Source organism: Budorcas taxicolor, chromosome 15 (assembly GCF_023091745.1).
Source record: "Budorcas taxicolor isolate Tak-1 chromosome 15, Takin1.1, whole genome shotgun sequence".
Taxonomy (NCBI): domain Eukaryota; kingdom Metazoa; phylum Chordata; class Mammalia; order Artiodactyla; family Bovidae; genus Budorcas; species Budorcas taxicolor.
This window is the reverse complement of record NC_068924.1, coordinates 39,945,259-39,972,775: the sequence shown is the minus strand read 5'-3', so window position 1 is coordinate 39,972,775 and position 27,517 is coordinate 39,945,259. Positions and strand designations below refer to the sequence as shown.

Here is a 27,517-nt window from a genome sequence, read left to right as displayed (position 1 = left end):
GTGAATTGTATCTCAGTGGTGACTTCATTTCCCCTAACAGAGTTTCCACAAACTCTCTGGACGGTTCCAGCGAGTAAGCCACACTGATTGTGGTGTGGGAGCTTCTGATATGCTTATTTGCAGTTTCCCTTTGGGAGTCTGGAGGCCCCAGATGAATGATAACTGGATGATGGAACATTTGCTAGGGGAAGGGGAATGCTTTTTTTTTTTTTTTAAGATAAGGTTTGATCCCGAGCAGAAGGGATGTTTTCAGATGCCTGTATGGTGTCAAGCAGTGATGTGTGGGTGCAGATCCCCTTCTCTGTGACTCTGGGGGGGTATCCCCAGTTAGTTAGACCCCCCTCCCAAGTTGAACTCTTGCCTCTTAAAGGTGCTTCAGGACCTGTCCAGGGGTAGGGTGGGCTGCTGCGAGGGGGTTCTGTCAGCCAGAATACCGACCGCCACTTTCCTGTTTTTATTGGAGCAGTGATACTCATAAGATTTTATTTGAATAGAAGGGCTTTTCCCCAGTATAAGTAGTTGGTTAGGTCATTATGTGTCTTCTCTTCTTTCCTAAATGGCTGTAGCTTTCTTGGGGAAGGACCCCTGTCTTGTTCAGTGTTGCAGGATCCAGAGACCGAGTTCAGGACTGGAGCAGAAACCCCTTCCTGTCCCTTCTGCCCACGCAGTCCCAGTGCCTTCAGGACCATGACCATACCCCTTCGCTTGACTTCTCAGACTCTCAGCATCTAGCTCCAGATGAATCCTGATCTCTCTTCTCTCCTTTCCCCCAAAGTATCCTTCTCTCCATCCACCCGGACTAACAGGTCAAATGCCAGAGCTGAGATCTAAGCCCAGTTCAGTTTAACTCTGAACCTCATGCCTATCTTACTGTGCCTTCCCCGAGTCCTTCGTGGACTCTGCATTCTTCACGGGATCTGGCACAGTGATTGGTGTGGGGTAAACCCACAGGTAATGTACATGGGATGTATGAATGACGGGTCCTAGTAAGTGTTTGATTTACACTGGTTAATTTGGGTGCATGTGGGTTTGCTCCCCAGTTACATTGCTGACTAGGGAGGAAGTTCTGTCCACAAGGCTGGAGGCCACTGAGTGTCTCTCTCTGCTCTCCCCTCCTCAGTGTCTCATCATTGGGGGAGGACCATGTGGTCTGCGCACTGCCATTGAACTTGCCTACCTGGGGGCCAAAGTGGTTGTGGTGGAGAAGAGGGACACTTTCTCCCGGAACAACGTGCTGCACCTCTGGCCTTTCACCATCCACGACCTGCGAGGCCTGGGAGCCAAGAAGTTCTATGGGAAGTTTTGTGCCGGTTCCATCGACCATATCAGTGAGTGGAGCCAGCGGTGGCACCCCATGTGGGGAAGGGGCTGACCTGGGGTGGGGTATTTCTCCACATTGTGGAATCCCCAGGATGTTCCATCCTGCAAGTCTCCGGGGGCTCCTCACATCCAACTGACAGACATTTAGTGCTAGAGCCTGTGCTGTGCCCACTAGGCTGGAAGCACCATGATGCCAGGGACCATGGTATGTCTTAGCACAGTACCTTTAGGGCGTAAAATGGCGCCTGACACATAGTAGATGCTCAATGCACTTCTGTTGAATGAATGAATGAACGATATATGGTAAACAGAGGCAGAGGTAAGTCATATAGTTTCCTGCACCAGGTTTCCTTGAGCTTTAGAGAGAGAGAGGCCATCCTGATGGGGGTCCATCCAGAAAAGGAGGGGGACTGGGAAGGTGGATTTGGGGTCCTGGGCCATCCCTCAGTGATTAGTAGGGTGAAGTGAGCCCTGAGGCGCCTCCTGTGCTGATGTCACTTAGGCCTGGGTCTCTCGAGGTAGGATCTGTGCAGGCAGGCTTTGGGAGAGAAGCCTCCCTCCTCATGCTTTACAGGGAAGAGGTCTTTTTTTTTTTTAATTCATTTGACTGCACCAGTTACTTACATCACTCAGGATCTTTAGCTGTGGCATGTGGGATCTAGTTCCCTGACCAGAGATCAAACCTGGGCCCACAGCATTGGGAACCTGGACTCTTAGCCACTGGACCACCAGCGGGGGAGTCTTTAGTCATTTTATATACAGCAATCATAACTCATAAAAGTCAGGGAAGTTACTACTGTGGGGAGAGTTAAGGGTTTGAATAGATTTGGGTCCATTTTCTGTGTGACTTGGGTCAGATTTCTCACCTTCCTCCAGCCCCAGTTTTGTCTCCCCTAAATATGATCGATGCCTGCTTACCAAGAGAGCTGAGAGGATTGATCAAATGAGGTCACATGTGAAATGTGCTTATCACTGTGCCTGGCCAGTCTAAGTGTTCAGGAAGCACCTTGCATCCAGCAGGGTACAATGAACAAGAAGCAGCCGGGATCCCCAAATTCAAATAAATTCAGAGCTGCACTCTCTCAGCCAGTGAGTGGAAGGAGAACCCTGAGACCCATGCTCTTATGAGGACAGGCACTGATGGGAAAAGGGTGTGGGGCTGGGGCGAGAACAACTGGAGAGAATTAGCAGCCAGACAGGGTGTAATTTAGTCAGATACAGGAGACCTTACCAGCAGGGGCCCAGGGTTTGTTCCCGCCCTGGGATGAGAAAATTCCAAGAGTCCAGTGGAAAGAAATTTGGATTTGCCCAGAAGGCTGCAGTGTCAGCTTTCCGGATATTCCTTACCACCCACGGAAGAATGTCTGTTGGTACCAGTTTAGAATGACAACACTAAGCACCACTTTCCCATCGAGCCTTCTTGAGAGGCAGAGCTGATCACCAGGAGGCCTCAAAGGAGGCCAGGCTGCCTTTCTAGCCAGGGGGCCCCTCACTGCTCCATTGACGGGGCCCCCACTTAACCCCTGGTTCTTGTGTGTGGAAACACGGGCAGGACTCTGAAACTGAGATTCAAAGTTCAGAGTGATCGTTGTCAAGGGCAGCTCTAGTACCCGTGGGGAAGCAGGGAGAATTTATTGAGTACCTTACTGGGTGCTGAAACCAGATAGGCTGGGAACCTTGAAACCATGAGGGGAAGCCTACCCGCCCCCATGGCCTATTTCCTGGCATGGACTCTTGAAGCACCGGCTGATTGGCTCCCTCTCAAACTGGCCATGGTCTCCAGCCCCAGCTGTGACCTGGTCTTCAGCTTTGCTCAGCAGTTTTCTGCTGGTCCTGTGTCAGCATCCTCCTCCAGTTCCCACCGTGGCCGTCCCAAGCCTCCACCACAGCCTCCTCATTCTGAGCAGATGGCCTCCCTCCATCCGCTTCCCTCCAACGCTCTGTAGAAGAGAAGCCACCGGTGGGAACTCCCCCTGCCAGGCCCTCTCCTCCCTCCTGCGCCCTCCTCTCCCCAAGTGCCCTCCCTCCCTCTCAGCCCGAAGTCAGAGGCAGAACTGGTCCTTCCTCTCCAACCCTAGATGCTCTCAGTTTCCTTCTCGCCTTTTCCCCTGCCCTTGCCTCACTCAGCCCCTCCAGTCCTCTGATACAGCCCATTACTTTTCTCCACCTCAAAGTGCTCATTCTAGAAAGAGGCGACTTAGACTTTGCCTCCACTTTCCACTCCTGCCGGCTCCCACTGTGGTCTGGTTTCTCCCCAGCACTGTGCTAAAGGGACTCTCTCCAGAAGCTTCCCCTCCTCCCGTGCCCTGGCCTCTGCAGTCTTCATATGCTTAATCTCTCCATAGAACCTAGTATTCTTGGTCCCTCCGCCCTTGGCTTTCAGGACTGCAGCTCAGACCCTGTTCTGCCACCCCGCTGGCCCCAGCTACCAGGTCCTGCCCCATTCTGTTTACCCGTGTTTCCTCCATTAGATGGGGTTCCATATCTCCTGGGCCTGGTATGGCTCTGTGTGATGGTAGATGTTCACTAAATGCTCAAGGAGTGAAGCCCACAAAATGCAGAGGGACCCACAGGTAATCTGAAACTTTGTGCTCTCAGAAATGTATTTGGAGGCATGCCCATTTGTGCTCAATGGCAGGGACAAAATGGAAAAACAAAGAGCCACTCATTGGGAGAGTTTGGGAGAGTGGGTAGGAGGTGGAAAACATGAGTCTAGCTTTGTGGGGAGGATTCCCCACTCCACCCATTACCAGGGATGGCTGAGAGCTCAGGCAGAGTAAGCCATTTACTCTCTGACTGTACGTATTAACTCGTTACTCGCTCTCTGTTTACTTCTCTTTCCACCTTCATCTTGTCAAACCCACAGCCCAGCTCAGGAAGGGGGCAGAAAAGAGAGTCACCCTCAGGATACCGGCTGTCACCCACCTGACAGCTAGAGCACAGTCTTGGAGTCAGACAGATCTGGATCCACATTCCAGTTTTGCTCCTGTGTGAGCCTGAGCAAGTCACTCAGCCCTCAGTTCAGTTCAGTTCAGTCGCTCAGTCGTGTCCAACTCTTTGCAACCCCATGAATCGCAGCACGCCAGGCCTCCCTGTCCATCACCAGCTCCCAGAGTTCACTCAGACTCACATCCATCAAGTCGGTGATGCCATCCAGCCATCGCATCCTCTGTCGTGCCCTTCTCCTCCTGCCCCCAATCCCTCCCAGCATCAGAGTCTTTTCCAATGAGTCAACTCTCCGTATGAGGTGGCCAAAGTATTGGAGTTTCAGCCTCAGCATCAGTCCTTCCAATGAACACCCAGGACTGGTCTCCTTTAGGATGGACTGGTTGGATCTCCTTGCAGTCCAAGGGACTCTCAAGAGTCTTCTCCAATACCACAGTTCAAAAGCATCAATTTTCAGCCTTCTTCACAGTCCAACTCTCACATCCATACATGACCACTGGAAAAACCATAGCCTTGACTAGACAGACCTTTGTTGGCAAAGTAATGTCTCTGCTTTTCAATATGCTGTCTAGGTTGGTCATAACTTTCCTTCCAAGGAGTAAGCATCTTTTAATTTCATGGCTGCAGTCACCATCTGCAGTGATTTTGGAGCCCCCCAAAATAAAGTCTGACACTGTTTCCACTGTTTCCCCATCTATTTCCCATGAAGTGATGGGACCGGATGCCATGATCTTCGTTTTCTGAATGTTGAGCTTTAAGCCAACTTTTTCACTCTCCTCTTTCACTTTCATCAAGAGGCTATTTATTGAGCCTCAATTTCTCATCTCTAAAACAGGAGTAATTATCCCAAAGGGCCACTGTGAGGGTTAAATGAGAAAGCAGTGGAAGGGTTAAATGAGAGAACACAGGGTGCTTGGCACATAATTAGTGCTCAGTAGTGTTCATTATTGGCACAGGCATACCCTGGAGAAATTGCAGGTTTGGTTCTAGACCATCAAAACAAAGCAAATATTGAATAAAGCAAGTTACATGAATTACAGTGCATGTAAAAGTGATGTTTACACTATGCTGTAGTCTATCTAGTGCGTATGCATATAGAAATAGGTGTAAAAAAGCAATGTAAATACCTTAATTTAAAAATACTTTATTGCCAAAAAAAAAAACTGCTAACCATGATCTGAGCCTTCAGTGAGTTTTGTAATAGTAAATATCAAAGGTCACTGATCGCAGAACACCATAACAAATATAATAATAATGTAAAAGTTTGAAGTATTTCTAGAATTGCCAAAGTATGACACAGAGACACACGATGAGCAAATGCTGTTGGAAAAGTAACACAGGTAGACGTGCTTGATACAGGGTTGCCGCAAATCTTCAATTTGTAAAAAAATAATATCTAGAAAGCGCAATAAAGCAAAGTGCAATAAAATGAGATATGCCTCTATATTGTTATGCTCAGAAATCATATGGTAATTAGATAGTGTTCTGCATACAAGAGGCACTCAGACATTGTTAATGACAGTTCATCTCTTTCAACTTCCTTTCTAACAGGTATTCGTCAGTTGCAGCTCATCCTATTCAAGGTGGCCTTGATATTGGGGGTTGAAATCCACGTGAATGTCGAGTTTGTGAAGGTTCTAGAGCCTCCTGAAGATCAAGAAAATCAAAGTACAGTATAATTTTCCTTTTGATCTAGAAATCAGATATTGTGAAATGGAAACAACATTTGCAACTCCCAGAGGATGACTCTGGGCTGTTTGACATAATTCCGTCAAAGGATATTTTACTGTTTTGGATCGTTGCTGTCACTTGAGGTTTGTTCTTCAGCTCCCAGGGGATTTATTAGAGACATGAGTTTGATCTCTGGGTAGGGGAGATCACCTGGAGTAGGAAATGACAACCTGCTCCAGTATTCTTGCCTGGAAAATTCCATGGGCAGAGGAGTTTGGTGGCCTACAGTCCATGGGGTTGCAGAGTCAGACACAGCTGAACACACACACACATTAAACCTGTAATTTGGTTACCCTTTCACTAGGAGGCAGTACTTTGACAGATGAAGTCTAAGTAGTAAGTGGGAAAGAAAACAGATTTGGTTATCTGATAAAATTTGTTCACATGCTCTTCAAGCTGTGTGTACACACACAGATATGTGGATATACTTACTGTACCTGTATGATATTTTAAAATCTAGTAAATAAAAATGAAGTTTTGAGAGCAAATGTGAAATAAATGTTTGAAATATTATTTGGCCTATAATATTTTTTAAGCTTTATTGGAAAATAATTTATAAACCATAAAATTCATCCACTTTAGGTATATTGAGTAATTTTTCTCTTGTTCCTTTTAGTATTTTATAAAAATTCTGATCTTTTATATTCACCATGGCCAGAGTTTGTTCATGATGCCTCTATATCTTAATAGCAAACTCTTCTGCTGCTGGAAAGGGCTTTCAATTCTGGGTCCAGTTTTGTGTCAGAGACCTTGTAATTTCACACATAGGTTATAATCCTGATTTCTCTTTCCTTTGCCCAGAATATTGACATTTTAGGGGAGACATTAGTTGGCTTTTGTGGCAGGACAATATGTGTGATATGACTCATGTCAAATTATGTGCTCTTAACCTTCCCAGATCCCTGTGTGCTGTGCTTAGTTACTCAGTTGCTTCTGACTCTTTGCAGTACCATGGACTGTAGCCCGCCAGGCTCCTCTGTCCATGGGGATTCTCCAGGCAAGAATACTGGAGTGGGTTGCCATACCCTCTCCAGGGTCTCAAACCAACCCAGGGATCTTCCCAACCCAGGGATCAAACCCAGGTCTCCCGCATTGCAGGCAGATGCTTTACCTTCTGAGCCTCCAGGGAAGCCCAAGAATACTGGAGTGGGTAGCCTGTCCCTTCTCCAGGGGATCTTCCCAATCCAGGAGTCAAACCAGGGTATCCCGAACTGCAAGCAGATTCTTTACCAGCTAAGCTACCAGAGAAGCCCTCCCAGATCTGTAGTGGGTGTTAAATTCTAATTATGGGTAACCAGCAAGATTTCACCTGAGAACTGTTTCACAGACTCCCAGCCTTTATAGAAACCAGTAAAACCAGACATGGAATTGGCACTGCTGCTTTACTTTTTCCGAGACTGAACTGGAACTAAGCCAGGAGGACTCCAAATACAAGTGTGAATCTGAACAGTCTGGGTCTTTCCTTTGGAGCCTCTATCTGGGGTGCCTGTACCTGGTGGCATTGTCCATTTCTCATGGCCAACACGGGGGGGCATGTAATCACTCTGTCCTCCCATCTCTCACTGCCAACTCATCTCATTTATCTGTCCTGGCAGAAATTGGCTGGCGGGCAGAATTTCTCCCTGCAGATCACTCTCTGTCGGAATTTGAGTTTGATGTCATCATTGGCGCGGATGGCCGCAGGAACACACTGGAAGGTGATGACTCTTCTTAGGGCTGCGAATGGAGGGATGGGGGTGGGAAAGGGTGTATCAGGAAAGGCATGAAGAATGGGTGTAAGATGGTAGGTGCCAAAGCTGGATTGGGGGTCTTGATAGAAGGGCAAACCGCCCTGCTCTGCTTGAGGCTGAGCATTTAGAGAAAACCATTTAATTTTCATTGAAGCTCTGTAATTTGTGAGTAGTAGGACCGCTCAGAACATTGCTATAAGGACTGGTCTAAGACTCGTATGTAACCATTCTTTTTAAAGGTTAAACATCATGGAAATTAAAAGAAAAAATCAATATACATTTATTGAACACCTGCTACTGTGCAAGCCAGGGTGCTAAGTACTTTCATACTTCTTCCGACTAAGAGAATCGTTTTATACTGTTGATGGTACTGGCTTACTGTGAAGTATAATACGCTGGAAGGAGGCCTGCATCTCCTCTCATAACTTCACAGCATGCTCACTGCTGGTCAGTGAGAAAAGTTTAGCCCAAACTGTCAAGGAATAAAACCACACCTCTCTGCTTCTAAGTTTGGAAGCGTAACACGTTTTTTAGGGGAGAATCTAGAATCTATTAGGACCCTGGTCTGAAGACCAACTGGTCCCACATGGCATCTCTTGGGCTGAGGACAGGTCTGTTTTTCAAGCTTGCCTTGCTCAAAGGCTACAGCCTGCAGATGTCTGCCAGGGAGGGCACCTTCACTGAGGACAGAACACTCTCCCCGAACTAGGGTTGGTCTGCCAGACCTCAGGAAGTGTGGTCCTCCTAGCCAAGGCCCTTCTCACCTGCCGTACAGTGCTGCTCCTTCCCTCTCCCTTCACTTCCACGCCCACTCCCCCACTCCAAGCAGTCAGTATTGGATACCGATCAAGAAAATGTTTAAGCTGCCCACCTGAATGTTGTACTGTTAGTTTATGAGGCCATTCTGATGGTTTGTAAATCTGAATATAAAAATCCAGGATCCACGCCCACCTTGAGGATGGTTTGACATTTTAACATAAGTAGGGCAGGAAGGGGGAGAACCATCTGAGCAACTTAAGACCAGGTAAGCAGACAAGAGCAGATTTCTCAAATGGCACTCTTGGCATCTGGGGCCAGGTAGTTTTTGTCGTGGGGACTGTTGTGTATGTTGTAGGATGCTTAGCGGCATCCCTGACCTCTACCCACTAGACACCAGCAGCACCCTTAGTTGTAGCAACCAGAACCATCTTCACACTTGGCCAAATGTCCACTGGGGGGCAAAATCACCTCCAATTAAAAAATACTAGAGACTACTGACCATTATTGACCACTTCCATAAAGGTCTAATGAAGAACCAAAATGAGAGAGTGTTGAATAGAAACTCAAGATTTTTAGTCAAAGGTTTTCGGCAAAGAAGTTTGGAATCACCATCCTAGTGGTAGAGAACCTGCCTGCCAATGCAGGAGACATAGGTTTGATCCCTGGCTTGGGAAGATCCCCTGGAGGGAGGGCATGGCAACTCCACTCCAGGATTCTGGCCTGGAGAATCTCCTGCAGGGAGGAGCCTGGAGGGCTACAGTCCATAAGGTCACAAAGAGTGGACTGGATTTAGCATTAGCATGAGTTTTAGCATATGAAAAGGGAAGGGGAATCCCCACTGGTGGTAAAGACAGTGGTTATGTCTGCTAGGAAGATAAATGCCTTGAGTTAAGCTAAGTAAAAAGCAGTCAGTACCTGGGGCTGGGGTGGAAAGGAAATTCTGGACTGAAAGAAAAGACAAATGCTAAAAAGTAAGGGGATTAGAAGGTGGTGGTCCATTGAAATGGGACCTCCTATTGGTGATCCTGTGTGTAATCGCCCATGATATTGTGATTTATAATAAGGCAAATATATCTGGGTCTTTGTCCCCTTTCTGACACAGCTCCCCAAACCATTGGAATTTCCTGAGAGATAAGAACAAGAGGAGCATCTTTTGTTATGATATTTGTCTATGGTTCCTGAAAACATTTCAGAACCATAAGTGTGAAATGGCTGTGTTGTTACTCACAACGAGCTCCTTTCCACCACACCTGAGTGTATGTTAATGAAGTGAGTTTTGGAAAGCACCTAAGAAAGGGAGGGGATTGGTTGCCCGGGAGCCAAAAAAAAAAAAAAAAAAAAAATGATTAGAGGGTTGGAACTTTTAATCCTATCTCCTGACCTCATGGGAGGGGAGAGGGGCTAGAGATGGAGCTCACTGACCAGTGACTTAATCACTCATGTGTCTGTAATAAAGCCTCAGAAAAAAAGAACCCAAAGGCTGTGGAGAGCTTCTGGGTTGGTGAACAAGTGGAGGTTTGCAGAGAGTAGAGTGTAGCGTGCTTGGAGAGGGTGGAAAGCTCTAGCTTTCCCCACACCTTGCCCTAAGCATCTCTTCCACTTGGCTGATCCTGAGTTATTTAGAAAGATACTCTCTGAGTTCTGAGAGCCACTCTAGAAAACTAATCAAACCTAGGAGGGAGTTCTTGAACCTACAATCTAGAGCTGGTTAGTCAGAAGCATTGGTGACGACAAGGGCTTATAACTGGCATCTGAAATAGAAGACTGAGCTCTTAACCTGTGGAATCTGATCTTACCTCCGTGTAGGTAGTGTCAGAATTGAGTTGAAGTGTAGGACACACCACTGCTGTCCTGAAATTGCTAGTTGGCATGTGAGGGAAAAGAAAAAACACACACACACACACACACACACATTGTAATTGGGTGCAGAATTCGTATGGCCATTAAAAAAGTGATTTCAATGTACACCATTGAAAACTATGAGAACCTCAATTAGTCACTGAACTAAAACAATTGCAAGTTAGAATTGCATCTCTCCATTATCCATATATGGAGTGAGTACTAAGTGCCAGTCACTGTGGACTGGAGACTGAAAGAGAATTTGTTAAAAATCTCTGTCCCACAGGAATTCAGTCTCATAATTCTACTTATCAAATGGGGAAAAACATGAAAAATGCTATCACAGTAGTTTTAATTGTGTAAGTTTAAATTGCATGTGGGTCTTTCATGAGACTACCTTGCAGCAATGTCTGTATCTGCTGCTTCTAAAGATAATCTTTCCATGGGTGGTGGGGGTGGGGGTGTGGTTTCAGGATGGTTCTAGGGCATTACATTTATTGTGCACTTTATTTCTGTTATTATATCAACTCTACCTCAGATCATCAGGCATTAGATCCCAGAGGTTGGGGACTACTGTTCTAAAGGATGAGGCCTGTGATTGCCCACTGGAGAAGCACACTGTCGTTTTGGAAGCCTAGCCAGGATAATTGGTCCTAGAGATTTGGGGGAAGAAACAAGTCCTACTGAGAAAGGCCTCCAGTGGGTTTCTTCCTCAGGGACAAACCTTAGCATTTCTGTCTGCCTTTATACTCTAGATCCAAACTTCTGGTTTCACTGTCCCATGGGCCATCTGAGAGTAGCTTTCTCAGTAATCTTTTCCAGTTTTCACATCAAATCCAGAAGAAAGACTCACTTTTCCCCTTTACCTCACACAGGGTTCAGAAGAAAAGAATTCCGTGGGAAGCTGGCTATTGCAATCACCGCCAACTTCATCAACAGAAACAGCACAGCTGAGGCCAAGGTGGAAGAGATTAGCGGTGTGGCTTTCATCTTCAATCAGAAATTTTTTCAGGATCTTAAAGAAGAAACAGGTGGGACCTTCACCTTTCTCCAAACCAGGCTATTGTTCATGCTTCTCTGTTCTGTATAGGGGTTGAAGTGGGGTGGAATGGGGAGGGGTGGGGGCATTTGGCTTTCCTAGCTCTTGGCACCAAGAGACTCACTCTGGTAAAGTGGAAGCAGGAGTTTCTCTTTAGGATAAGAATGGACAGAATTCCTTCAGGGACAGGAAGGATTCTTGAGGGAAATTTCTAGATGTTGTACATGAAAATAGATAACCATTTATATAATGGTTAATAGATAACCATGTATTTATTTAGCCATCTATACGCAGGAGACATTTACTGATTGCCTGTCATATTTGCTATTGTTCAGTCACCAAGTCGTGTCTGGCTCTTTGGACCCCATGGACTGCACTGCGCCAGCCCTCTCTGTCTCTTACCATCTCCTGGAGTTTGCACTCACAGTTGAGGTTGACATGGTCTCCTCCCAATAGTGGCTCCTTGTCTGGGGAGAGACAGCTACCTAAACCATCCTAAAACAGGCTGGTGAATCTATGCCCTAAGTCAGTGTGGGGTTCCAGGAGCACTCTGATGGGGAACCAGCAACCTGTGGGTGGTCCAAAAAGAGGCATAGGTGCTTTTATCAGTGTACCAGCTGCCCTTCCCTCCAGGGACGGTCAGGGATATGGAGGATGGGTCACGATACCCAAGGGCATCGGTTGTCTCTCAACCGTGGGACTTGAAGAAAGGACTCATTCATTTCCTCAACAAATATCTATTGAACACCTACCATCCATTTTCCAAGGACATGAAATAGAGGGGTTGGCAAACAAACAAAAATCCCTCTTTCAGAGTTTATATTCTATAGGTGTTGTGGGGGTGGGGGGTGACCATCAAGAGGCAAATCAATTACTAACATGTCAGGTGGTCTCTAAGCATAGTGGAGAAAAAATCATGCAGTGTAAGGGAGAAGAAGGGTGAAACTCCTGTTCCCAATTGAGTAAAATTAAAGATTTTTTTCCCTTTCTTTTTAACCTGACTTTGAAATATATATATGTCTCCTTGAAAAGGCAGTGTAACAATGTTAAATAAAACTTTTATACTAAAAATAAATCATTAACACCCAGCACTACCTAGCATAAGAACAATCATTTTCATGTAGTCCTTTTCAGTAGTTCTCCACTGGCATCCTTACTTTCTACATGGCCGGAGCTTTCACCATAGTGTCAACACTGTTATTCTGCTTTTCTAATTCAGCATCACATTTTAAATGTTGTCCATTGTGCCCAGTCCTCCTGACGGTCAGGTTTATTTGGAATAGCTCATGCAGTGAATATATTGTCACTCACTGCTGAAGCATTTAAACCAGGGGTTGGCAAACCATGACTTGCCATGCATTTTTGTATTGCCTTCAACCTAAAAATGATTTTAATATTTTTAAATGGCTGCAGAAATATCAAAAGAGCAAATTTAAGGGAAAAATAAAAAAGTTATGAATTCAAGTTTCATTGTCCATCAATAGAAGTTTATTAGAATGCAGCCAGGCTGGTTTGTTTACCTTGGTGCCATGAGGGCTTGCAACACAGACCGGATAGCCCTCAAAGCCCAAAATATTTACTCTCTGGCCCTTTACGGTAAAAGTCTTCGGACTTTACTGTTACTGATAAAACTGCTGTTGGATTATTTCTGTAAGGTACTTTTCTAGGAACGGGATTAGTTATTGAGCCAGACTCCGCCTCTCACTGGCCACAGTGGTGTGTGTTCACTGCATGACCTTCTGAGCGTCACCACGGTGGCATTTTTTTTTTTTAGTATTTCCTCCCAGCATATTATGCCCTTTTGAATGATTTAAGAATTCTCCAGCCCTCCCTTCCCCTCAAAAACCAAGACAATAAACAAACCACCAACTATAAATTATGACAGGATGTTGAGTGTGTTTTTCCAAATATTTCAATGAGCTTCCTTCACACTTTGTTGCGGTCGTCACCTTTGGCCGTTTTTCGACAACAATGCCCTCACAGAGTGACAGCAGTGAATTTCCTGGATCCTCTGGGGGACCCTAGGCATGGATGGCTGTTTCCTACTTAAGAGTAATAAAGGGGTTTCCATGGTTACCCAGCATGCCTCTGTGATAACTGCTAAGTTACCTTAAACCTGTTCCTTTTTCTCCTATGAAGCCACACCAGTGGTTCTCAAACTTGAGAGTGAATCAGAATCACCTGTAAGGCCTCTTTCAAGCACAGATTGCTGGTCAGACCCCCCAGAGTTTCCCATTCAGTAGGCTGGGGTCAGGCCCCAGTTATTTGCATTAATAAGTCTTCAGGTGATGCTGCTGGCTAGAGATCCTCCTTTCAGAAACACTGAGCTAAGCTGTTATTTTATGGCATTGTTTTAGAAACCCAGCCTAAAAAGTCTTTTGCAGGTGATGGAAAGTACAAAAAGATACAACCCAGTCCTCTGAATTGCTCTACCAGAGCCACCTGGGTTTTCACACATAACAGGAGGATGGTAGAAATGTCTCTAAGTCTTTGGAGAATTCACATAGCTCTTGTGTCTCTGTTCACATGGAGGAAACAGTGGATGGGACTTGGATTCAGACACACTGTGGTTCAAATCCTGGTTCTGTTGCCACTTAACTGCCATGCCACGGATAGCACCGTGCCTTTCTGCCACATGTGCTCAGCTCTGACTTGGAAATACTGGTCCACAGCCCGGAAGAGCTTTGTGAGTTTTAAAAGAAATAGAGGCTTAATCGTATTGCATTATGTATATCAAATCAGTATGCTGAACACCTTAAACCTGCACAAAGTTATATCTCAATTTAAAAATAAAATAGTATCTTTGTGGGACTATGAAGGTTGTGTTGACTTGGGTAAATTCCGGCACTTGATTTTATCTTTGCCAGCCTTCTGTATCTTCAAAACTTGTCTAACACAAATATTTTGCAGATAAATAATGAGACCTCTATTGAGACAAAGCAGGATTCCTAACACACAGTAGGCGCTGAAGAAGTAATGTTGTGTCCATAACCTTCTCTTTTCAGGGATTGATCTTGAGAACATTGTTTACTACAAGGACTGCACCCACTATTTTGTTATGACCGCCAAGAAGCAGAGCTTGCTTGACAAAGGTGTCATCATTAATGTACGTATCTCTTATCTCTTGGCTGTGTATCGATCCTGTCTTTCCCTTTGGGACCTGGGCTGGCAGCATCAGCGAGTGTGGGAGTAGATGTTGTTCTGCCAGAAACTGAGTCGGGGTGGGGGGAAGAGGGACTGTAGAGGAAGTTGCCACCCCCTACCAAGTCCTCCTTGGTGGCGCATGAATGTTGGATGGAGGAGCCCACACTAACAATAAGAGGCAGGGGTGTTTCTGCAGAGAGCTGGACTGGGGGTTTGCTCAGATTCTCACCCAAGTGTCAGTGAAGGTCTTTACCATGTGTTTCATTTACCACTTCCTCCTTTTCTGGGCTGTCACACATAATTTGGAGGCAGATGGTGGTTCATTTTCCTAGTGGGACATGGGCATATTTACTTGTAAATTTCATGCTGTGGCCACATTGTCATGGTTTGGGAGAAAGCATTATTGTAGTCAAGATTCAAGTTGAATCTTGGCTCTGCCATGTATTAACTCAGGACTGTGACTAAGCTGCTTGTCTTCTCTGAGCCTCAGTCTTCCCATCTGCAGAATAGGAATAATAGTTTCTGTCTAAAAGGATTGTTCAGAGGAATATATTTTTAAATGTATGCAGAGCACTGACATGTTGCAGGCTTGTAGATTCCCTCCACAGCATCTCTGCCTGGTTTGGACACCTGGTTTTTTGTCCTGCTGTCCTTCCTGGCCTCTGCTTTCTGCTTTTGCACCTTCCTGCTTATACAGAGAGCAGGGCTGCAAGGAAAGAGCACATGGAGTGACCGGCCCTGGGCTGACAGCTTCTTTGGTCAGGGTTCAACCCTTCCAGAGCCCTGGTTGCTGCCGCCGCTGCTGCTATGGCCTTAAGATAAGGATCATGCAATCCAAGGTCAGCCTGCTCTCAGGGGGTCGGCCTGTAGCCCAGGCAGCATGGTGACCATTCATTGACGCTTGTCAGAGAAGAATGCGCCTATCCTCATGCCAGCTTGTGCTGGCAGCCGGCTGGGCAGCTTTAGTAACCCAGCCCTCCCCTGGGCCTCCTCTGCATCAGCTCAGAGCTTTGCGGAGAGCCTGAGTTGCTGCACAGGAGGCTGGGAATCGGAGGGGGGTTAGTGAATGAAGCCAACTTAGCCCAATCAGCGGATGTGGTTTTCAGCATCTGGTGCCCCACTGCTGACCCGGTCTGGGGGAGGTAAGGCCGTGCCCCCCTTTCCCCTCTGCTCCACAGATGTGCCTCCCAAAACTACCTCCTCCATTGGGATGCCTGTGTCACATAGTGAAGGACTATTTAGGGCCCAAGGTGCAGGTACGGTGGGTTCCTTAGCTTGGAAGGAGCTACAGAAGTTCTTCTTAGCCCATCTCTGGGGAGTCAAGCCAAGTTTCAATTAGGGTTCCTGTGTCATTGGCTGAGAACTCTGGCCTTCTGGGATGCTGAGGTTCCTCCTGGTCATCCCAGGGTGTTTGTCCTGGCCACAACATGTTGCTCATGGTGACTTGATTTTTTGGCATTGCCAAAACCCCTCCATGCTCCCCTCAGGGTCTGTGCCGTGGCACAGATGGGTGGGAACTTTGAGCTTTGGTCCCATAATTGCTGCAGGAGCTGGGGGCCCATGGTTGTCCCCATCAAGGCCTTCCTTCTACCTCAGAGAATCTGGGAGCACCATCTGAGCTGGTGCAGAAGGTCCTTGAGATATAAGACATGATCTCTAGAAATTGGAGGCCAGACTGGACATGGAAGAACTAGGCACCATTTGGCTCAGGGGTCCTGCATGGAGTCTCCAGGTGTCCAGCAAGCTCTATAGCATTTGCACAAGCTGAGAGCTGACCTGTCTACCCCAGTCTACTTAAATTGCCCTTCTTTACTTGCTCCCAGAGGAATGGCAAATCCTGTTTTCCTGTCTCTACATGGGCCAGCATCTTCCTTGAGATACACAATGTGTTGAGTGAATGTTTGCTGAATGACTGACTGACCTGCTTCCCCATCTATTCCTGCTGATCTCTGGGCCTTTTCCCGTGACTACCGAAGGGAGACTAAAGTTTCTCTTATAGGAGCCCTCCCTCTGGGCTCTGAGCTGCATCTGTCCCTCCAGGCCCCTGCCTCTGCTGACCTATGAACATGCAGGCTTGGTCTTAAGCCCAGTAGCAGGGAGCTAGGTGGCCAGGAGTGTGAGGTGGACGGATGCACGTCGCAGCTGGCCTCCCTGTGCTGAGCCCGCCCTCATTTGCAGCAGTGGACAGGTGTTGCCTAACCTCCTTTTCTGGTCTGCAGCCTCCTTCCACCTCCACACCTTGGGGAACTATTCTTCCTGTTGGATTCCCCGCTCTTCTCTCACGCTTCCTGCTTCCCTCTCTCCCTCCCCACCTCCGTCTAGGACTCAACTTATCTTCCCTAGGCCTGTGCAAAATGAGGCCCAAACTCACCTCCTGCCTGTATCTGCATTTAGCTCTCCTTCCTCGGCCCTACCCTCTTTCTTATAGCCCCATTCCCACCTTTTTTCTCTCATCCTTGTGCTCGCCTCTTTCCTAAAAGTCTGTTCTACTATCCACCCTCTCACCTGGGACCTCCAGCCCCTTGGCTCCTCCCAGCAGCCCTGGGGAAGGTGGCTGTCATCCCAGCACAGCGGGGGTCCGCTCCTTGGCCAGGTCCCCGCAGTCTTGCATGTGGCATCAGCGCCGGTGCCACCTTCATCATACAGTGTCCACATCCATCCATCACCCAGTCCTCCATGACGGTGCTTGTGGCACGTTTTGGAGAGGGGCTATCTTTGAGATTTCTCCATTCACTCTCCCATACCCTCAGGGAGGAGAGTGATCTTGTGATCTAAGAATAGGTATGAGAAAGGAAAGCGAGTAACAGGAGCTCCAGCTGTGACCCAACAAAAGGCTCTTGGGCCAACTCTGGGTTCAATTTAGTTGACGTGGTTTGGATGTGGAAATACTGGAATTTGGGGGAAATCATGGCTGTTGGGAAAATTACCACAGTAGGTCGCTGTTTGTGGTTGAGGCTGTGCCATCTAAGACCTTTGTAAATGCTCATGCTGTTACTCTTGGGGTGTCGGGGATGCACTTCAGCACATACTGCGGCTTGGCCGTTGTTATTTATTACAGACTGGAATCTCAGTCACTGTAAACTTCCCTATTCCTAGGCCTTGGGCTAGGGAGCCAGGTACACAGTCTCATTCAGTTCTCACATGGTTCTATGGAGTAGATTTTGTTAATCTCATTTTGCAAACTCAAATTTTACAAATAAGAATACAAAGACTCAGAAAAGTTCAATAACTTGCCCAAATTTACAGTCAATGCAATCGATAAACAGAGATGGAATTTGACCTGCTGATCTCACTGATGCAGGCCCATGTTAGTCTTACACGCTAGTCCTTGCCCCGCGCCCCAGGGGGTTCGCATGTTCTGTGTCCTTTTTTGGGAAAGGTGGTCTTTTAGTTTCTGTAGCCACACTATGAGCAGATTTGGCTCTGGGAGATGTCCTAGAGATCATCGCCAGTGTCCCTCCAGGGGGATATCCTAGTCCTCTAAGCTCAGGGTTCTCTACTTCCCAGTGGGAAAGTGCAACATTAACACTGTAAGAGCAACGCAGGACCCTGAGGAGCCCTTAGCCTCTTGAGAAAATGGGTAACTGATCTTGGAGAGAAAGTTTGAGAGTTATGCCAATTACCCGTTTCTTTTTCAGACTTGTTTGACCACTAGCCACAGCATTTCTGGACCACATTAGCTTAGCTTAGTCCGTTGTAAAATCACTCCTACTCACTTGCTTTTTTGTCTTTTAATTTTATTGAACGTTATCGTAAGAACCAGCCATATGACATATGCTTCTATACTTCTGCAGGACAATTATTTACACTGTTCGTTACAACACACTGCTCTCTGTCAAAATTCCTATGTCAGACAGTTCTTTTAGAATTTAGTGCCAGGAATAAATTGCCTCCCCTAGGAATTTCTATGCTTCCTTCTTTCTGATAAGGAAAGCCCTGTAACATATCTCATTTCCCTTTTGCCTTGGATGCCAGGAAGCTCAAAGCCAAATGTGATGTTTAATCATAACTCTCAACATTCCAGATGACTGGTTTGGTTCCTCTTTGTTCCCTGGGCCCCAGTTTTCTAGTTCTGTCTCAATTAGCCTTTCTGCAAATCCATTCCAAGTCCTTTTGCAAAGAAGTGTATATGACTCCTTGCCCTCTTGAGGGCAAGTTGCTACACTGTGCTTGCGTTCTTTCCCCCAGGACTATATCGACACAGAGATGCTGCTGTGCACGGAGAATGTGAACCAGGACAACCTGCTTTCCTACGCACGCGAGGCTGCAGACTTCGCCACCAATTACCAGCTGCCGTCTTTAGACTTTGCCATGAACCATTACGGGCAGCCTGACGTGGCCATGTTCGACTTCACCTCCATGTACGCCTCCGAGAATGCGGCCTTGGTGCGCGAGCGGCAGTCACACCAGCTGCTCGTGGCCCTTGTGGGTGACAGCTTGCTTGAGGTACCTCCTGCGTTTGGATTCCCCTGCTTTCTGCTGGAAGATAGACCCCCACATTGCTTTTTTAACTAGCAGCCTCTGCTGTCCTGAAGCTCAGGGGAAGGACAGGCTCTCAGCCAATTGGCAGGACTCTGACAAACCCACCCTGGCCTCAGAGCCTGCCTTTGGACTAAATTCAGAGGAGTCAACTCTGCCTATATACAGGCAGGAACACTTTCCCTTGCCCCTCTGGTTTCTTCTGGGCTGGCTTCTCGGTTGGAGCACAAAATTAAGCAGCCCTGGTCTGGACTTCATGGGCCATCCTTCTTAGAGCTTGTAGATCCTGAGACTTCTTCCTCCAGTCTGTGGATCATGTGGACTTTCAGCATAAAGTTCATATAGGAGCAAGAAGGGAGTGTTGGCCCCAAAGTCCATGGCCTCCTTGCTCAAAATTCTTCCCAGAAAATATGCAGATGCTAGCATTCTTAGATTAAATGAATGCTTTCAGGAGGGGGAAATTTTTATCTTAATGTAAGCACTGACCAAAAAATGATGATGCATGTATCCCACGTTAGCATCAAATTTCAAACCATGCTTTGGGTGCACATGGAACAGTTTAGTTAGAACTTAGCTTCGTGAATCCATGCTTGCTCATCCCGGTGTGCAGACTCTGACCTAAGCTCCTTGCATAAGCGCTCAGCACGCCTCTGCTGCTGTCCCAGTCCTCCTTCCCAGCTTTCTCTCTCAGCACTCTCCTCCCACACTCTCTGCTGCACCCAAACCAGACAGGCTGTTCTTCCATCGGGCTCTGTTATTTTCCTACCACCAAGCCTTTGCTCGCTGTTCCAGAATGGATCAAGATCAGAATCCTATCCGTTCTTTAAAATCGGCATGAACGTACCTCTTCTATGAAGTATTCTTTGATTATTTCTTTCTCCCTCCCCCAGCATGGGAATCTGCCTCTGCCTTTTTGAGCCCCCAAAGCAGTTATGCTGTTCCATGTCATAGCACCCTTGCATAGACTTTATGCTACAGTTACTTGTGTTTGTGGTGAATCCCAGGGATGTGCCTGTCACCTCTCTGACCTCCCAGTGCCTCCCATGGGCCTGGCAAACACCAAGTGCTGGATAGAATGGGATAGCAGACTGGGAATCACTGGAATCAACTGGAACTTTGTATGTGCCCTTTGTAGCCATTCTGGCCCATGGGCACTGGCTGTGCCCGCGGCTTCCTGGCAGCCTTTGACACTGCATGGATGGTGAAAAGCTGGGACCAAGGCACTTCTCCCCTGGAGCTTCTGGCTGAAAGGTGAGTACTGACAGCAGAACCCTCAGCTGGAGGCAGGGCCGAGTCAAAATTCAGGCAGGGGAGGGAGCTAGGCTGGATGAAATCTGGAGCCCCTGCCTTGCTCTCTCTGCCTTCCCACATGTGGCCGATTTAACCTTTGGTGTCCCCAAGGAGAAGTCCTCCATAATGACCTACCTCTGTCATAATCTACTTCCCTAGGGCCTGGCTCTTAAGTCTTGGATGCCAAAGAGAAATCTTCATCTTTCAGGGCAGCCCTGAAGTTGGGGTTCTCAGCACTGCTGAGACACTGAGGAGCCAGAAGAGGTCTAGGGGAAGCATCCATTGCAGCGCTGAGTCTCACTCTATTGAGGGTTGGGTGCTCTGACCTCCTAGGCCTCTTCCACTGCTGAGATCCTGAGCTTCCTCCCAGACCCCTGCTGTGGGCCACATGGCTGTGACAGCTGGTGGACTGGGAAAAGTCAGGGCTGGCGGGTGGGGACAGGCCTCTGCTGGTCTTGGGTGTGGAGACCTGTGGTCATGAGGGAGCAGCCACAGGAGGCTGAGTGGCAGTTATAGCAAAACCACAGGTCGCTGGGCTGCCAGCTGAGTCCCTGCCCTCTGCCCAGGGGAGGAGGCCAGCATCACCACCTCCCAGGCTCCCTCCTGCTTCCTTCCAACCCTGTTGACCCTCCCTTGCTTTGTAAATCTCAGGAACCAGGAGGGCCAGGCATTGCTGGGAAGGGTTATGCAAACACATCTAAGAAGTTCTTGAGAACATGGGAAGGGGGGCGAGGGGTGGGGGGAAGGGGTGGAACTGAAGGCCCGAGGTTGCAAGAGCAATCTTTGACCCCAGCTCTGCCTCCCTCCAGAGAAAGTCTTTACCGACTGTTACCTCAAACGACCCCAGAGAACATCAACAAGAACTTTGAGCAGTATACATTAGACCCGGGGACGCGGTACCCAAACCTCAACTCAAACTGCGTCAGGCCACATCAGGTAAGGCCTTGCCTGGAGTCCTGTCTGGGTCACTGTGCTCTGAGTGGTAGGAAGGGGTAGTCACCTAAAATCTTGGCACAGTCCTGGGACCGAGGTCACCAATGCCTCTTGGCCTAAAGGTGGGGCAGTTCCTCTCCCTAGGAAAGCCACAGGGTAGAGTCAGCATCTCTAGCCCACAGAAAGAACTGGAACATGTAGGTGTGTGTCCACATATGTACATGGATTTACATGTTTGCTAGTCACTGAGCACATGCACTGCTGAGAATGAAAAGTGAAAAGTGTTAGTCACTCACTCATGTCCAGCGACCGACCCCATGGACTGTAGCCTGCCAGGCTCCTTTGTCCATGGAATTATCCAGGCAAGAATTCTGCATTGGACCACTGTAGCCATTTCTGGATTGGGCAGCCATTTCCTTCTCCAGAGAATCTTCCTGACCCAGGGACTGAACCCCAGTCTCCTGCATTTGGACTTCCTAAGTGGCACTGGTGCTAAAGATCCCTCCTGCTGATCCAGGAGACATGAATGAGAGACGTGTGTTTGATCCCTGGGTCGGGAATATCCCCTGGAGGAGGGCATGGCAACCCACTCCAGTATTCTTGTCTGGAGAATCCCATGGACAGAGGAGCCTGGTGGGCTATAGTCCTTGGGGTCACAAAGAGTCTGACATGACTGAAGCGACTTAGCACACTCACTCCTGAACTGCGGGCAGATTCTTTATTGTCTGAGTCACCAGGGAAGCCCATTGCTGAGCATAGCTCTCTTGAATAATCTACTTGATCAAATATCAAGTCTTTTCCATCTGAGGTTCTAGAGTCTATTTTTTCTCTCACTGACTTAGAGTCACACAAGCTCTGACCTCTTCAGTTAATAGCGTAAAAATGGTGTGAATTTTTAAAAGCCAGTTATCTATATTCACTCTTGACTTCCCCCACGTTTGGGTGGATAACTGATCCATAGCTCTGTATCAGGTTGCTGGTTCCCTTGCAGAAGGTCGTGCTCTTCAGTGAGAGAGGAAAAGGGTTCAGAGGCCCTGCGACTGGGATTTGGGGAAGAACTGGCAGACAGTTGTGTTCCCTCTCCCCCTAGGTGAAGCATTTGTACATTACTAAGGAGCTGCATCAGTATCCTCTTGAGAGGCTGGGCTCAGTGAGGAGATCCGTTGGCCTCTCCAGGCGAGGTAAGAGGCCTTTCTGGGACCCCAACTCTGCAGGGAGCAGGTTGGCTGGGTGGTAGGCGGGGCCCAGGCCCTGCAGGCAGCCTGGTTCTGATCCAGTGGCCTTGGCCAGGTGCCTCTCATCTCTGCCCTTCAGTTTCTTCACCTGTAAACCCGGGACAGGACAACACCAACCGTAGCATCACTATGTGGCGTAGAGGCGAGTGCTTGGTACATTGCAGTGAACTGGAAGGACTTCCCTGGGACTTGCTTTTCTTCTCCTGTTGTTTCCAGTCTGAAATCTTGAATCCTCAGTTAGATAACCAGCTCCACATGCTTCACTCTTTTACTGGTTCCGGGGCCTGGCACAGTGCTGGGCACAAGGCCGGCACTCAGTGCAAAAGGAAAGGAGGGCTAAATGGCTAACTGCTCAGTGTCCATCCAGCTGTGCTCAGGTCACCGTCCTGCTTAAAGAGGTACCAGCTGCCCAGACCTGTGTCCTGCCTGCCAATCCTCTCTGCCCTCCTCATTCACATGCCCCACTGCTGCTGGCCCTTTGATAAACCATTTCATATAACATGGCAGCTTTTTCTAGATTCTTTGCCATGCCACAGTCCTTGTCTTTTCCCTGGAGACCTCCTTCTGTCTTAGACATTCTCCTAGGAGCAGCTCATATGTACTCCTCCATGACTCTTTCTTTGGTGAATTCCCTGGCACTGCCAGACTCTAGCAAACCTGCTCCCCTGGCATTGGCTTCTCTATCATTGTCACCCACTAATGCGCCTGTCTTCCCCACAGGATAAATGTGCTATAGACAGGGGCTATGTCTTCCTTACCCCTATGTTCCTGACCTCTAACCAGGACCTGGACAGAGTAGGGGTCTTAGGGACTCTTTACTGCAAGAGACCATGCTTCCTGTCCCAGCATCCTGCATGCTCTCAATAGGACCCCCTCAGGGCTGCACCTGTGCCCACAGCCCCTTACTTCCATACTTTTGCTCCTGGTCCCCACCCATGGTGGCAGATGGAGGGGTTCCCCAGGGCAGCTGCTAAGATTTCTGCAAAGCACTTCACCACTATCCGTCTCCTCCTGCTGCAGAGTCGGACATCCGGCCCAGCAAGCTCTTAACCTGGTGCCAGCAGCAGACCGAGGGCTACCAGCATGTCAGCGTCACCGACCTGACCACGTCCTGGCGCAGTGGCCTGGCCCTGTGTGCCATCATCCACCGCTTCCGGCCTGACCTGATGTGAGTCTGGGGCCCTGCTGGACCTGGCAAAGCACCTCACTTCTCAAGGGGACCCTGGAGACAAGGGAGCCCAGGGCTGTTCTACGTGCAGAACCCTTGGTTCAGTATTCTCTCCGCATACTTTGGATTTGAGTTTTTTCTTCAGTTTGTTCTCTTCCCTTTAACCTGGTTACTCTGCCTGCAGCTTGTCTGATCTGTGAGGAGCTAAAGTGGCTCAGATTCACGAACTGATTGCACTTATATTCCAAACTCTCTTCTTTTGGGAAACTTGAGCATTTGCATCTTCAAGTTTTAGCCTCAAGAGAAGACTTAGAGGCAAGACTTAATTCTGGGGACCGGTTTGAGGTTTTACAGCCTAAAGAATTAGATTTGAGACCCAGATCTGTTAGCTGTATACTGTTGGGCAGGCCCCTTATCTTCTCTGAGTTTGCTTCTTTATCTATAAATTGGGAATAATAGCAAGGTCATTAGGAAGTTTGGATTATGTTTGTGGAAATGCTTTATGATGTCAAAAGCACTATATGTCTATTCTGTTGTTTTAAAATCAACTGCAGTATAACCTCACACCCATGAGCAAATTTGTCCAGAAGGCTGGATGGCAACCTAGTAAAGGTTCCCAACTGGTACCTTTAAGAAGTGAAGTTGCCTCAAGAAGGGGACAGGACTCTCGCTTGTTACTTTATATAACTTGATTCTTTTATTTACAAGAAGCTCATATTAGTTTTGTAATTAAAAGGAAAAGAATATAAGGGAACTACTTAAAAATAAAATAGCTCATAGATTTTCCAATCATTTTCTTATGTTTTCAGCCCAGTGACATTCTCATGGCCCAGATCTGATTTGGTCCCTCCCTGAGTGAGAACGGGGTCTACATCTTCTGGCTGAGCCCTGCTAAGGGGTCGGGGGTGGTGATGGAGGGACCCGAGCAGGAACAGTGTCCCCTGCAGTGCTCTTTACGGCTGAGGTTGTTCAGCTCTTCACCCCTCTCCATCCTCTCCCTGAACTTCACTTCATTCTGTTTCTCCAGCAACTTTGACTCTTTGAACGAAGACGACGCTGTGGAGAACAACCAGCTGGCATTTGACGTGGCAGAGCGTGAGTTTGGCATCCCCCCAGTGACCACAGGCAAAGAGATGGCATCGGCCCAGGAGCCCGACAAGCTCAGTATGGTCATGTACCTCTCCAAGTTCTACGAGCTCTTCCGGGGCACCCCTCTGAGGCCTGTGGGTAAGGACCTGCTTTCGGACAAGGCTTTCCCTGCCCCTGAGCCATCTCTGCTTTGCACCTACATCTTGCTGCTCTTCACACTGGTGGCCTCTGTTCTGGGGCTGACCCCTCCCCTCCCTTTGCCTTTGAGCCTAAATAGGGGTGGACCCTGTGCCCGGGTTCTATTCCCCAGGAGAAGGGAATGGCAACCCACTCCAGTGTTCTCGCCTGGGAAATACCATGAATGGGAGGAGCCTGGCAGGCTACAGTCCATGGGGTCGCAAAGAGTCGGACACAACTGAGCGACTAACACTTTCTGTGTATATAAGTGGGTCCTGTGTGGCAGGTGTCACATGGGGCTGGTCTGCACCTGCCCTCGTCACTGGGAGGTCACTGACAGAGTGGCACAAGCTCCCTACACAGGCCACTGGCAGCTTCAGTTGGGGATGAGGGAGTTACTTTGGAGGGACTTTGTCTCAGTGACACCCCCTGAACACTGGGGGAGCAGTGGCAGGATCCGAATCTCAGTCTTACTTTTACTTCCTAACAGATTATTGGCGTAAAAACTATGAAGAGAACGCCGACCTCGGCTTGGCCAAGTCATCCATTCCTCATCATTATCTCAACCTCACGTTTCCGAGGAAGAGGACTCCGCGAGTAAGTTTCAGTCTGGGGTGGTTTAATCTCTCTTTGCACGTGGATGGGGTGAGGGGAAGGGAAATGCCACAGGCTGGGTCTGTGCTGATAAATTACACAGATTGCACACTCATGGAAGATATGAGTAGGACTCAGTCAACTTCCCTTGCACCGTGTAGCCAGCTTCAAAGCTTTCAGTGTGGTTATAGGAAGGGCAGGGTAGAGAGTGAAGAGGACATGCCAGTGAGTATTTTTAAAAGTACAGCAGATTAGCTCTGCCTCCTAAGCAGGGAGGAGGAGATGATATCTCACTTTGCTAAGCGGTTTAGATCAGGAACATGATGGCCCTTTAGTAGCAGAGGTGGATGAAGAGGCTACATTTACACATTCTGTTCTATTCTTTTTTGTTTTTTAGTTCATTCATTCAACAAATGTCTATTGGGCCCTACTTCATGCCAACTTTAAAGCTGAAAGTTTTGTTAGTTTTTGAGGGGAACAGATATACAGAGATGATTAATAAGTGGCCCGTTGCCTTTGAGGAGTTCAGAGCCTAATAAAGAGGTTCCCAAACTTTCCTGACTCGGTGGCACCTTTCACGTCTTAGTCACTTTTTTCACACTGTTCCCAGATCAAAAGAAATACCTGAAAGTTTCATTTGTTAAGTATTTACATCCAAATATAATAACTTGGTAGGCGTGTTTTGCAAGGTATGTGACAAGCATCACCATGCTTCCCTAGAAAATTTAAAATATCCTGCAGCTCCTCTGTGAATTCACTATGGTCCCTTGGGGGTGCTTTGGTACATAGTTTGGAAACCCGCAGGCCTAGTGAGAAATTAGTTTTTCAAAGGTATTTGTCTTATTTGGGTTGTGCTGCGTCGTCATCACTGCCCGTGGACCTTCTCCAGCTGCGGAGAGCGGGGCTGTGGTGCTGTTTGTCATGGCCCTCAGGCTCCTCTTGTCGCGGAGCATGGACTCTAGACCGTGAGGACTCAGTAGCTGCGGGGCACAGGCTTAGCTGCTCTGCAGCACGTGGAATCTTCCCAGACCAGGGGTCGAACCTGTGTCTCCTACACTGGTAGGCAGACTCTTCTCCACTGTACCACCAGGGAGTCCAAGAAATTATAATTTTATATGAATGGCTGCATATCCATGGAAGGTATAATACAAGTTGCTTTGATTGACGTGCCCATTTTATAGATAAAACATGGGGACTCAGAGACATTAGGCTGCAAGGGTGTGCGCTGAGCTTACCTTCCCCCACCCTCACTCAGCAGAGGACCGCAGGCCTCTGCACGCATCTCCGTGTCTCTGGATCGCCGACAGGCTCTTGACTGCTGGCCAGTCACGCCTTGTCCTGCCGGCCCCTCTGCCCAGGGTGGACCTCAGGCCGTGTGGCCTCCTCTCTTTCCCTGGGCTGTGTGATCAGTGGTCACTTTTTCCGCTGCGGGCTGTGCTCCCTGGAATGTAGCGATGGCTGTGCTGACTGCAGGAGCCGGTACTTAGTCCTCTGCAGGCCCTGTTGGTAGGAGGGGACAAGTTGGGGGTCTGGGGAAGCAGGGTGAGCGGGTCAGCTCAGGTGTAAGCAGAGCAGCTGTACCCCACTGGTCTGTCCCCCTCTGCTCCCCGAGCCACCCCACTCAGAGGCTCTGTGGGAGGCACCGTAACCCACCAAACATCTCACTGAGTGAAAGATGTTTTCTGGAGCCCAGTCATCAGCTTGCCCCAGCCCAGCCCAGCTGCTTTTCCTCTGATGACCGAGGACCCCCACTTTGGGCTACTCCATTGCAGACACGCCAGTGCAGTCTCTCTGGAAGCTCTCTGAGCCAGACACTTACCACTCTTCTCTGTTCACCAGATTTCTCCAACCACTTAGCCCACAACTGGGAACTGGAGAGGAATGTTTAAACCTTTCACTCACCACACCTCTGTTTACAGAGTGACCGAATTGAAACAGCCTGGCCAACTCTGGCTCAGAAGGTGGGAATGGTCAAAAGTCGGCCGTCAGCCAGGCTCTCTGAGGGCTTGCTGGAGCCTTGCTCCACTTTGCCCTGGCTCTGGGC

At 48.2% G+C, this 27,517-nt stretch overlaps 1 protein-coding gene across 3 annotated transcripts in view; it reads left to right on the top strand.

Annotated features, from left to right (window-relative positions):
- MICAL2 (microtubule associated monooxygenase, calponin and LIM domain containing 2) overlaps positions 1–27,517 on the top strand; it is a 154,734-nt gene that overhangs the window by 94,128 nt on the left and 33,089 nt on the right. For all 3 annotated transcript variants that reach the window (XM_052653388.1, XM_052653387.1, XM_052653386.1), the window contains exons 4-15: positions 1,121–1,328; positions 5,818–5,934; positions 7,593–7,694; positions 11,201–11,356; positions 14,370–14,470; positions 18,697–18,954; positions 20,123–20,238; positions 21,087–21,213; positions 22,301–22,391; positions 23,466–23,613; positions 24,641–24,840; positions 25,370–25,476. In XM_052653388.1, coding sequence (XP_052509348.1) covers positions 1,121–1,328; positions 5,818–5,934; positions 7,593–7,694; positions 11,201–11,356; positions 14,370–14,470; positions 18,697–18,954; positions 20,123–20,238; positions 21,087–21,213; positions 22,301–22,391; positions 23,466–23,613; positions 24,641–24,840; positions 25,370–25,476 — 1,731 coding nt within the window. The remainder of the gene's footprint in view (positions 1–1,120; positions 1,329–5,817; positions 5,935–7,592; positions 7,695–11,200; positions 11,357–14,369; positions 14,471–18,696; positions 18,955–20,122; positions 20,239–21,086; positions 21,214–22,300; positions 22,392–23,465; positions 23,614–24,640; positions 24,841–25,369; positions 25,477–27,517) is intronic.